This window comes from Schistocerca americana, chromosome 1 (assembly GCF_021461395.2).
Source record: "Schistocerca americana isolate TAMUIC-IGC-003095 chromosome 1, iqSchAmer2.1, whole genome shotgun sequence".
NCBI lineage: Eukaryota > Metazoa > Arthropoda > Insecta > Orthoptera > Acrididae > Schistocerca > Schistocerca americana.
The window spans coordinates 855,932,561-855,945,637 of record NC_060119.1 but is presented as its reverse complement, the minus strand read 5'-3'; the positions used below and the strand labels follow the sequence as shown (position 1 = coordinate 855,945,637).

At 39.0% G+C, this 13,077-nt stretch overlaps 1 protein-coding gene across 1 annotated transcript in view; it reads left to right on the top strand.

Annotated features, from left to right (window-relative positions):
• LOC124594658 overlaps nt 1–13,077 on the top strand; it is a 166,041-nt gene that overhangs the window by 47,901 nt on the left and 105,063 nt on the right. The window contains exon 5 of the mRNA XM_047133030.1: nt 1,368–1,523. Within this exon, the coding sequence (XP_046988986.1) occupies nt 1,368–1,523 (156 nt within the window). The remainder of the gene's footprint in view (nt 1–1,367; nt 1,524–13,077) is intronic.

Sequence of the window (13,077 nt, the reverse complement as noted above, 5' to 3'; positions counted from 1 at the left end):
GATAGAAAAAAACCATCGCGATTGGCGGGCTAGTAAAGAGGAAATGAGAAAAATGAGGAAGACTAAATGTGCAAAAATAGGACTGAATGCAAAATGTCTAAAAATAGAATATGACATATGGATTCAAGGACACAGTCAAAATGGCGTTGGAATTAATACAAGAACGATTCAAATACGCGCTCGTAAGCTAGCACTAGAGTGGAACTTAACAGACTTTAAGGGTGGAGTTGGTTGATGCTACAGGTTTATAAAGCGTCAAGTACTTAGCATGCGAACTAAAACCAAATTATCTCAGAAAATGCCACAAAATTATGAAGAGAAAATATTATCTTCCCCTGTCGCTTTATTATTCAACATCGAAAGAGAATTAGCGTGGAACTAAACCAAATAGCAAATATGGACGAAACCCTTCTGACATTTCATCTGCCGAGTAACAGAACTGATACCATGAAAGATGCTAAAACTGTGACTTCAAAAACAAGTGGACATGAAAAAATGCACTACGCTATTGTCCTTTCGTGTTGTGCTGACGGAACTAAGCTTAATCCAATTATCATTTTCAGTAGCAAAACTATGCCAAAACCTTCCGAAATATCGCTAAGAGTTTTTTTCATGTGCATGACAAGGATTAGCTGGCCAACGCTGGTATCAAATTATGGATTAACAGAGTGTGGGAGAGAAGGAAAGATACGTTATTGAAGAATAGTTGTCTTTTTGTGTTAGATCAGATTGGTGATCCTTTGAAAAATTCTGTGAAAAGGAAATTCAGACAGGGAAATACAGAGCTTGGTGTTATTCCGAGAGGACTTCCTTCACAATTCCAACCTTTTGATAAATAAAACATTTAAAGTGTATATGAGAGAGAATGGAACAAATGGATTATGGATGAAGCCCATCAAGAATTCACGACCAAGGGAGCTTTAAAACGACCTACAATCAAACAAGTGTGTCATTAGGTAAAACAGTAATGGTCTAGAGTGAGGGAAGACATTATTGTTAAATCTTAAAATCTCAAATCTTTCAAGAAGTGCGGCATAAGTAACGCACTCGATAGCAGTGAAGACCATCTTATATATGATGAGGACAAATATGACGAAGAAGATTAAGAAGAAGAAGAAAGTTCAGATGACGATTTTCCGGGATTTTAAAGGTCAGTTCGGTTTTATAAGCTAAGAATTTTTTTAGTCAGGCTTTGGAATCTAACAACAAAAATGGTAAAAATGTTATTTTTTAAAAATGCTAAAAATTAAGGATGTCTTATCTGTAGTGTCTTATAGCTCGTAAAATACGGCAAGCAGTGAAAAAGGAGCAGGTAATAAGCTAGACGTAAGAGTAGTGTGAGCGAAGTTAACATCGACTTGTGGCAGCTTCCGGAAGGACACGGAGGGCGTGCTGGGCCAGCTGAAGGACTCCCCGAAGCCGCAGTGCGTGTCGCTGCTGCTGCAGTTCCTGCTGCCGCTGGTGCAGCTGCGCATCCGAGAGCTGGCGCCGCTCTACCCGGACGTGGCCGCGCTCGCGCTCAAGTCAGTGTCAATTATTATGTTGAAATAGAAAGTTTTCTCTATTTCGTGTGGCGCTCTTTAATGGTGACTAAAAGATAAATTTTGATAAGAGCAAATTAAATGGAGTTCCGTTAATTAAAAGAAGCAGCCAAGTAAAAAATACGAAAAAATATAAGTTTAAATTATAACACGGCACAGATAAATTTACCACTAAGGGAGAGAAAATTAGTAATTTAAGATTTTGTCTACCCTGCTTTGATACCGTGGAGTGGACTGACCACGCACATCGTTTGTTGACCATATGCCGATCATTAATATTACGCGTTAAGCACAGAGGCGCTGCCCGGAAACGGCGTTTACAGATCGGCTTAACAGATCTCAGGGATGCACGAGTGGCTGCTACAAATTCGAACATCAGTGCTGTTCGACAGCGGACAGCAAACGTTATGTCGGCAGTCGTGCAGTTCTCCTAGCTGGAACGTAGAAAAGTTGGCAGGCAAGGTTTACATTGGTAAAAAATAACCATAATTCATATTTTGACGATACTTTTACGCAGATAAATATTTCACACACCTTGAAAATGTCTTTTAACTACAACTTCCTGGTACAAAATCATTCGAGAGAGTGATCATTTTGAGAGAGTTGGGACGTCAATAAAGAGCGGGCTTCAGGAGAGAGAGAGAGAGAGAGAGAGAGAGAGAGAGAGAGAGAGAGAGAGTTGTCCAAAAAGTAAGTTCCGATCGTTCGCGAAATGGACACCACAGTGAAAACCCAATGAAGTTTGGAAAGATGTATTGGGTAGTGTCTCTAGTATGACCGTCTATCGAATCAAGACGCTCTTTTCAGTTGGGAGCGCACTGTGAGCGAGTAAAGGTGCCCAGAACAACTATGTCTCCCGCCAAGTAGGAGGGCCCGCTAAGAGGCTTCGCCTTAATGAATGCAGCCCACCTAACACAACTGCCACGCACTTCCTTCTTCATGACAATTCCCAGCCGCACTCTGCAGGGGCAGTGAAGATGCTCCTGCAGCCTTTTCGATGGGAAGTGTTCGATCACTCACAACACAGCCCTAATTGGCTCGTCCTGAGTATCATCTCTGTTCACGTGTAATGCTGGATACGAAGATAAAGACAACACTTGGGTGCAGCCTACGCGCTATAGACCAGCGTAGGGAATTATCGGAAAGCACAGGCGGCTTCCTTCTATGACGATGGTATTGGGAATTTGGTATAACGCTCCGACAAATGTCAAAGTCGGAGCGGCGACTGTGTGTAGCTAACTCTGCCAAATAAAATATTTCTGATTTTTAATGTGGTTTCCGTTTAGCGACCGATCGGAACTTACATTCTGGACAACCCTCATATACAAGCAGACAACTGAACGTAACTTTACTGTCATTTTCCCTCAGTCTCTTTCTGTTCTCAAAGCCTCTTGTGTGGAAAAATATTCAAGAGACTTCGCTGATCGCAAACAAATTGATCGTTGTCGCCGCTTGCGCTGCGTCTGATGCATAATTTGACAATTAAAAAATACAGTTGCTCTCTTTTACTAATTTTAACATCTGTATGCTCTCTCACATTTAAAAATTAATACATTACATTATAAGACAATTTAAAGACAATACGCGGATTTAATACAAAAATTAGTGTTCCTTACGTAGGTTTGCATAAATTATTTTATTTTTAGGGTTTAAATTTGTTTATACATAAAAGGAAACGTTTCAAATGCCTACTAATCCCTTCTTCTGTCTGTATGGATAGGCCTCGTGGTACTGCTCAGCGAACAGGTAAAGGCCTGCTCTCTCGTTTACTTCACGAGTTATGCTTATTTTACTTTTAATTGTCCTTAATGATCTGTAATCCACATTAATATTACAGATACAAAAGTGTGTTTGCCTGTTACCTTTTCACGACTAAGTCGCTGAACCAATTTTGAAGAAATGTGGTTGAACCCAGTGGAAGAACATAGGCTACTTAAAAAAGTTTGTACTACAACGTATTTATTGATTTGAAGAATATAACGGAATTAGGAAAACATACTTACTTTTTGAAGAAGCTCTTTACTCTTTGACTTTTGAACTTTTATCATATTTGTGGAAATGTTTTTATTGGTTTCCATGTTCTACATAATACGATTCAACTTAATGAATACATTGGTTGTACGATCCTCAGCGTGTTTAATCCATACTTCCTTACTGATATTATAAATGTGAAAGTAACTTTTTCAGTTAACGTTTTCCCACTGAACCAGTTTCGTTGAAATTTGGTATGCAGGTAGCTTGCACCGTGACGAAGAACATAGGATATTTTAGGAAGAAAAAACAATCCACTCCTAAGAGCGTGAAGTGGGGAATGGAACTTTTTTTTTACGTCAGTGAACATAAACCGCATTAAAAGTTATTAAATGTACACGTTACATAATGTATACTTACTTCAGTACCACAATGCATATTGCGTGCTCCTGCCCATATACCTCTGCTCACCTCGCTGGGCAGTGATGTTTCGTGTGCCACCACATCGTGTGAGTAGAGGAAGTAGCGTGGAGAGGGGAGGGAAGTGCCCATCACGAGCTACGCTTACCCAAGAACAGGCAGCTAAGTGAGAGCAGCCGACTTAAATGCACATACAATAGCTCGCTTACTCACTATCACTCATGACAGAAGAACCGATATCCGAGCGTATCTCTGGGTATCACATAGCTGTATATAAAATCTTTCCATAGTTGCAGATCACAAAAATTTCGAGAGTGATTCATGCCCATGTAGGAGAGGCAAGATCGATCGTTACGTTCAACCCATAATTACGAATCGAGTGACTGAAACCACATGTCGATTTAATCAAGTGCATACACTTAATATGCAAATTTCTCTCAGAAAATTAATTTTGCGCAAATCATCAATGTGTTGCGGAAACATGTGCCTACCACACAGGTAAGTCAGAATAATTACGTGATTACCATAAACATTAATTTATTAAAAATCCTGATATGACATTAGCAGGCTATAAAAATCTATTTTGATTCCAATTTTGTTCGTTTGTCTACATACCCTAAAAACGTAAAAGGGGTTGTTCAGTGAAGCCTCCCTCAAGGGTTAGCAACGCAGACTATGTTTTTAGCCGTGGTAGCACACTACCAGAAACATTGAGCTGCCCTTCATTTCGGATCATTCATATCGCATTAGTTTCTCGTTCATTTTCAGTTAAGAGTCCGCGCAGGATACAGTGACCGATGCGCAGTGACCAATTTTCTTCCAAAGAGCTGGACGAGTCCATTTGTTTATTCATAACGGCAAGCCGACAGTGTCTGCCACCTTTCGGCTGGTCGGTGATGATAGACTCGAGGCACACGCCCTGCGATCTTTCTCAAACGATTTTACGAAAACTATTCAGTAAAAAGATTTCCTTCTTGCATTACTTATAGCTTTATATGCCAGGTTCATGGTGATGTGACCATCATTTCGTTAATGGTTATAGTTATTGTGATATTTACATGGAATTAAGACATTGCTAGAAATTTGAAAAAGTTCCCAATGAAAAATAGATGTCGCTATGATTTTGCGTTTGGTGCATATTGCGTAATATGTTGCTGCATGTGAAATTTAGCTATCATATCGAATTTTTCTTTAGGCTTGCGTCGAAGACTCAATCTGTCTGCAATCTCGAGAACATGGATCTTATGTAGCGCCCTCATTTCCGATCGCGCCCCCCAGCGTTAAGAACAGAGCGAGATAGACACAACATTCATCATATTTCATAAACGATTTGAGGTACCGAAAAGAGGTTTTGGCAAATGGTAGCACTCTGCAAAACATTTGCACTCTGCAAAACGTCTTTATCTACAATGTTATTACACTAACTACAGACTTTTTTAACTAAAGAATTTAAGTTTAAAGGGCCATGAAATGAGAAATGCTGTGGATTTGGGAACAACACAGTTGAAGACATTACACGTTTATTTTGTACCGAGGAGGTGCTACTGACCTTACTTTTCCTCAGTTCCTCACTTAATAAACTTAACAAAACCACTGTTTCAGAATTCTCTCGTAATTGCGTCTGCATCAAATGTTTGTGAAGTGAGATTTTGTAAACTCGGCTGTGTTTTGGCAAAAGAAGCAAATTTTAACATGACAACAACAGAAATGTCTTAGTTTTACTTAAAATTCGCCACTCATGACTCTTCTCTGAAAATTGTAGATGTTTAACAAGCCAAACGAAAGTAAACTGATACACCTTCAGAGGAACTCTTTTTAGATACTAACCCAAGCAGAAGTGACAGACCTTCTTGAATGGTCACCGTGCAAGTGAGTAGGGGGACAACCTATGTGCCACCCCACTCTCCATTGTTGCCAAATTTATTCAAGATGGCGGCGATGACGTCACTCAAGATGGCGGCATGTAGACTTGGCAACAGCGCATGATGTCATCCAAGATGGCGGATTTTGGCGGGAAAATAGGTCAATTGTGCTATATCCACTAACCTAACCTCCAGAAAAAATGGCGGGAAGTTTGAATTTTGGCGGGAAAATAACCCAATTGTGCTATGTCCACTTACTTAAGCCTCCAGATGAAAAAAAATGGCGGGAAGTTTGAATTCCAACAGGATAATGCATGCAAAGACCGTACTTGTCTTTATTATTATTATTGATTATCATTCATTAACATTCATTATCATTCATTATCATTTATTATCATTTATTAACATTCATTATCATTTATCATCATTTATTATTATTTATTATTATTGACCTGCCTCCACTAGAAAATTCCCTCCAAATTCAAATTCCTACACGATATTCTCTCGAAAACTGTACTTCTATGTATTATTATCATTTATTATTAATTCAAGGTGTCCGGTTTTCTCGGTGAGAAAGTCATTCTCCTTACATCCATAACAAAAATCTATCACAAGTTCGAATCCCCAACACCATAATTGATCACATGTACGAGCTTTCTCCGTCACTTATCTTTTTTTTTTTCACTGGTAACCTATCATAATCGCGTCAAATAATTAACTACACTGATAGTAATGTAATTCACGTCCTTTGATTTTGCAGGGGGAAGGGACTGAAGACTCTTATTTCAAGCAGTACGGTCGTCACTTGATCACCAACACAGTCAGCAGACACATCTTTGATATCACAGTGCAGTCACGACGACGTCCGCGCTCCAACTGAATTAGTTCAAATCCTCGCCACCACTTGGACAGCACACAGTGACAATTCGTATACAACGTATATACCACTGAAGCCCATCCTGCAGAATGTGTTCAATCGATGAGTTATTGGTGTTCGACCGTAATGAGTTTAACAGCAGTGTAGTTTGCATGCATACAGCTGAGGACTGCCCCCATAACCTCCTACATGCTGAATGGAAATGTGCATTAATCCTGGAACATATGAATAAGAACACAGTCCTCCAAATAAATTCCCTCCAACGAAATGCTTTAAAAATGCATTACCCATCTCATAGAAACATCTGCTTTTCTAAAGCCCACACATAAGCTCCCAGCCCACAAGAGACGACTGCCTCCGATCCAGCAGAGCGACGAACTGATCTAGTTCACGAGTTCTCCGCTAGAGAGCACTTCGATAGGTCACGTGTTCACCTTATTCAACCAATAGCAGCACAGCATCATGATGATGTAGTTGGCTTCTATATAAGGAGGACCCAGCAGCTCCTCCAACTCTGTTCCAGTCAGTCAAGATGAAGCGTCAGTCACCACCACACCAGAATAGGAGGAGCAAGCAGCACCAGAAAAGTAAGTCCTCAAATTATTATTATTTCTTTACTTTCTCAGACGTTAAGTCTGGTTAAAAGTGGAAAGTGACGCGGACCTTCATCAAGCGTCACTTCCTTTTAACTGTATGGTATGTGTTATATTGCATTTAGGAACTTTCGGGTAATTGAACATGTATCAATAATTAGAGATTTCTGTAGTTGTATATATAAGTTTGGATGTAGCTGTATTGCATTGATGTACTGGTGGATATTGTGTGGTATGACTCCTGTAGTTGATAGTATAATTGGTATAATGTCAACTTTATCCTGATGCCACATGTCCTTGACTTCCTCAGCCAGTTGGATGCATTTTTCAATTTTTTCTCCTGTTTTCTTCTGTATATTTGTTGTATTGGGTATGGATATTTCGATTAGTTGTGTTAATTTCTTCTTTTTATTGGTGAGTATGATGTCAGGTTTGTTATGTGGTGTTGTTTTATCTGTTATAATGGTTCTGTTCCAGTATAATTTGAATTCATCATTCTCCAGTACACTTTGTGGTGCATACTTGTATGTGGGAACGTGTTGTTTTATAAGTTTATGTTGTAAGGCAAGCTGTTGATGTATTATTTTTGCTACATTGTCATGTCTTCTGGGGTATTCTGTATTTGCTAGTATTGTACATCCGCTTGTGATGTGATCTACTGTTTCTATTTGTTGTTTGCAAAGTCTGCATTTATCTGTTGTGGTATTGGGATCTTTAATAATATGCTTGCTGTAATATCTGGTGTTTATTGTTTGACCCTGTATTGCAATCATGAATCCTTCCGTCTCACTGTATATATTGCCTTTTCTTAGCCATGTGTTGGATGCGTCTTGATCGATGTGTGGCTGTGTTAGATGATACGGGTGCTTGCCATGTAGTGTTTTCTTTTTCCAATTTATTTTCTTCGTGTCTGTTGATGTTATGTGATCTAAAGGGTTGTAGAAGTGGTTATGAAGTTGCAGTGGTGTAGCCGAAGTATTTATATGAGTGATTGCTTTGTGTATTTTGCTAGTTTCAACTCGTTCTATAAAGAATTTTCTTAAATTGTCTACCTGTCCATAATGTAGGTTTTTTATGTCGATAAATCCCCTTCCTCCTTCCTTTCTGCTTAATGTGAATCTTTCTGTTGCTGAATGTATGTGATGTATTCTATATTTGTGGCACTGTGATCGTGTAAGTGTATTGAGTGCTTCTAGGTCTGTGTTACTCCATTTCACTACTCCAAATGAGTAGGTCAATATTGGTATAGCATAAGTATTTATAGCTTTTGTCTTGTTTCTTGCTGTCAATTCTGTTTTCAGTATTTTTGTTAGTCTTTGTCTATATTTTTCTCTTAGTTCTTCTTTAATATTTGTATTATCTATTCCTATTTTTTGTCTGTATCCTAGATATTTATAGGCATCTGTTTTTTCCATCGCTTCTATGCAGTCGCTGTGGTTATCCAGTATGTAATCTTCTTGTTTAGTGTGTTTTCCCTTGACTATGCTATTTTTCTTACATTTGTCTGTTCCAAAAGCCATATTTATATCATTGCTGAATACTTCTGTTATCTTTAGTAATTGGTTGAGTTGTTGCTTTGTTGCTGCCAGTAGTTTTAGATCATCCATGTACAGCAAATGTGTGATTTTGTGTGGGTATGTTCCAGTAATATTATATCCATAATTTGTATTATTTAGCATGTTGGATAGTGGGTTCAGGGCAAGGCAGAACCAGAAAGGACTTAATGAGTCTCCTTGGTATATTCCACGCTTAATCTGTATTGGTTGTGATGTGATATTATTTGAATTTGTTTGGATATTAAGTGTGGTTTTCCAGTTTTTCATTACTATGTTTAGGAACTGTATCAATTTAGGATCTACTTTGTATATTTCCAATACTTGTAGTAACCATGAGTGGGGTACACTATCAAAAGCTTTTTGGCAATCAATGTATGCATAGTGTAGTGACCTTTGTTTAGTTTTAGCTTGCTATGTCACCTCTGCATCTATTATCAGTTGCTCTTTACATCCTCGTGTTCTTTTGCAGCAGCCTTTTTGTTCTTCATTTATAATTTTGTTCTGTGTTGTATGTGTCATTAATTTCTGTGTAATGACTGAAGTTAATATTTTGTATATTGTTGGTAGGCATGTTATTGGGCGATATTTTGCTGGGTTTGCTGTGTCTGCTTGATCTTTAGGTTTCAGATAAGTTATTCCATGTGTAAGTGTATCAGGGACTGTGTATGGGTCTGCAATGTAACTGTTAAATAATTTAGTTAGATGTGAATGTGTTGAGGTGAACTTCTTTAGCCAGAAATTTGCTATTTTATCTTTTCCAGGGGCTTTCCAATTGTGAGTAGAATTAATTGCTTGGGTGACTTCTGGTTCAAAATTATCACTTCAGGCATTTGTGGTATCATCTTGTATGTATCTGTTTCTGCTTGTATCCACCGTGCATGCCTGTTATGTTGTACCGGGTTTGACCATATGTTGCTCCAGAAGTGTTCCATGTCTGTTATGTTTGGTGGATTGTCTATTTTAATATGTGTGTTATCTATTGTCTGGTAAAATTTCTTTTGGTTTGTGTTGAATATTTGGTTTTGTTTCCTTCTATTTTCACTTTTTTTGTATCTTCTAAGTCGTTTGGCCAATGCTTGTAATTTCTGTTTCTTTTCATCTAATTGCTCTATCGCTTCTTGTTGTGAGATTTTACCTAACCTTTTTCGTTTTTTTTCTGACATTTCATTTCTTATAAATTGTGTTAGCTGTCCGATGTCCTTTCTCAGTTTTTCTATTCTGATCTGTAGCCTGTGTTGCCATGCCGGTTTTGTGGGTTTCTTCTGTGTGTTGGTTGGTTCTGATCTCTGCCTAGTGTGTATATTTAGTGTAGTGAGTGCTCCTATATAAACCAGTAGTTATAACTCTTCCATAGTTGTGTTTTCATTTATTTTGTTATGTATGATTGTGTTGATAGTTTTTATTGTTGTTTCGACTTGTTGGTTATTTGGCGGTCTCTGCAAGAAGGGTCTAATGTCTGTATTTGTGTCTTTGTATTCTATATATGTCAGCTGAAATTTTTCTTCTATATCTAACATGTGTGTCACTCCGTGTTCTATTTGTGCTTGTTCTGGTGGCTGTCTTAAGATTTCGTTTTCCTCTGATTGTTTAATTGATGCGTGTTGTTCTTTGTTTGTTTGCTCTGGGATGTTTGAGTCCATTACTGTACTTTCTTCTTCTTCTGATTGCACATTATTTTGTTCCAGTATTTGTTGTACTTGTTGTTTGATGTTTTCTAATTCTTACTGGGGTATCCTGTTATTTTTGATTATTACACGGATCTGATCAGCTAGTCGTTGTTCTGTTAAAAATATTAATTCTGGGTATCTGGTAATAAATGTTGTATATACTTGTGATCTGTATCCAGTTGTGTTGGTTCCTAGGTTTGTTGCTTGGTAATTAACTTCATCTGACCATCTCATCCTCTGTCTTTGTTTTCCTTCTAGGGTGGTTGCAGGAAGCATATCCTCCAAAACACCTCTATATGGATTTAAATCATTTTCCAGTTGGCTAGCAGTGTCGTTACCATTGTGGGCGGGCATAGGGTTCAAGCGTCGTCCCCGACCATGACGGCGCTTGTCCGAGGCTTCTTTAGTTCTGTCCTGAACCAACTAATCACACTAAAAGGGGGGTTAGCCCTATTAGTGGTTTGTTCTTTTCGTCGCCTTTTACGACTGGCAGAACATACCGGAGGCCTATTCTTTTCCCGGGCCTCCACGGGGTTATTATTATTATTATTATTATTATTGCTATTATTATTATTTCTCTACCAACATCACATCATTTCTTATGGACATTCGTCTTGGTCCTCCAGCAGCTCCGCCCGTGACGCCAGCATCAGCAGGTCCCAGCATGTCCCGGTCCACGCACGTGAAGGCATCGGACTCGTCCACGCAGGATCCTGTAGCTCAGCTTCTCAGCATTCTGGAGCAGGATAGCCAGGTGTTAATGTCGGTGCCAGAGGCTGCACTTGACGGGGCTTCACAGTACTGGGCTCCTTCGTACGCGCCATCCACTGATCATAATCTCACAAGGGACATCCCGCCATCAGTGCAAGAACAGCAGGCTATCAGCGCTGGTGTGGATGTCGTGGATGAGAAGATACCGACCGCCGCTTCACATCATCCTTTACTGGTCGCCTCAAGCTGTGTGTTAACAGTTAGTGGTTCAAAACGTATCCATGTAGGACTTGACGTTTCACAATACGGTAGCCTCTCAACCGTGTTAGTGCTGGAAAATGTGCTCAAAAATATTAAAGTGAAATTTTCTGACTACGAGTGGGATGAACTGTGTCGTTTAAAAACACAAATCAAGAATCATATGACTACCGAATATTATCCACCCCACTCCTACAAGGGCATGTACTATGGCAGTCTAACTGTGAGTATTCTATCAATGTATGATGATGCTACACTAAAAATTAAAAGTGCTGATGGTTATAGTATTTTCATGCATCACCCCACTGTTGATAACTTGTTCAATTTAGACATGGCTCTAACTAGTACGATAGAGAGACTAAATAGATGGTGCCCATACGTTCAAGCAGTGTACACTGACATCATTAACTGGCTTCACACATGTAGCATTCACATAGATGATATAGAACATTGTTTTAGTATGTGTATAACACCAGTGACCAAGTCTTGTGCTATTCCTCGAATAAGTGTTGAAAATGTCGAACTCAAATTTACTGATGGAATACCGGACTATTGTAATCCACCCATAACATTACGAGATATACGTGCTGAATTTCAAGCATACAAGGAGCAGCTATTTTCCAAATACTGTACTTCTGCTGCACCGCTTAAAAAAGAATGTACCGATTTTTTCTCATGCTGATCATATTTGTAAATATTTTAATAAATAAATATATTATTTTATAATATTAAATTTGTCATTGCGTGTTTCTTATATGTCAACACAAAATATCACCTACGTTTATCTATATGACTGCCTTCCTTCCCTTTAAACATACCACCTCGAGTTCATTCTATTGTGTAGCCGCTGTAGCTCAGTTGGTAAGGTGACTGCGCTATAGTGACTACACACAAACACATATTTTTAATCATATAAAAGCGTATTCCACACCTTGACCTACCACAGTAGGTATCATGGCGGGCTGGGTGAAACACCCTCGCCTCAAGGGCTTTGTTGTAGGTGACTGGTCCTTTGATGATGACCAAGACCAGAAGACCAACAAGAATGGACCACTCATACGAGCTATAATTGTAGGTCCATCCAGCTGTGGTAAGACAAATGTCCTCATGGCTCTGTTAACGCACATAGACGGAGTCCGCTTCGAGCACCTTTTCGTCTTCTCCAAAACACTCTTTTACCCCAAGTACCAGATACTGAAGAAAATATTGGATGGAGTAGACGGTGTAACGTACAGAGCCTTCAGTCAAAGCGACCACGTCCCCCCACCTGAAGAGGTAAAGCCTAACACAACGTTCATATTTGACGATGTCGCTGTTGAAAAGCAAGATCAAATCCGTAAATATTTCTGCTTTGGTCGTCATATGGGTGTTGATGTATTTTATCTGAGTCAAACGTATTCCAGAATCCCAAAACAGCTGGTGAGGGACAACGCAAATCTCATTATAGCATTCAAACAAGACAACCTCAATTTAAAGCACATTTACCATGCTCATGAATTTGTAAAGATATGTGCTGATTGCTGGAACCACTCACAATACGGCTTTCTCGTTATTGATAAAACCCGTAAACTAAATGACGGTAGGTACAGCCGGAACTTCCAAGACTTTCTCCATATATAAA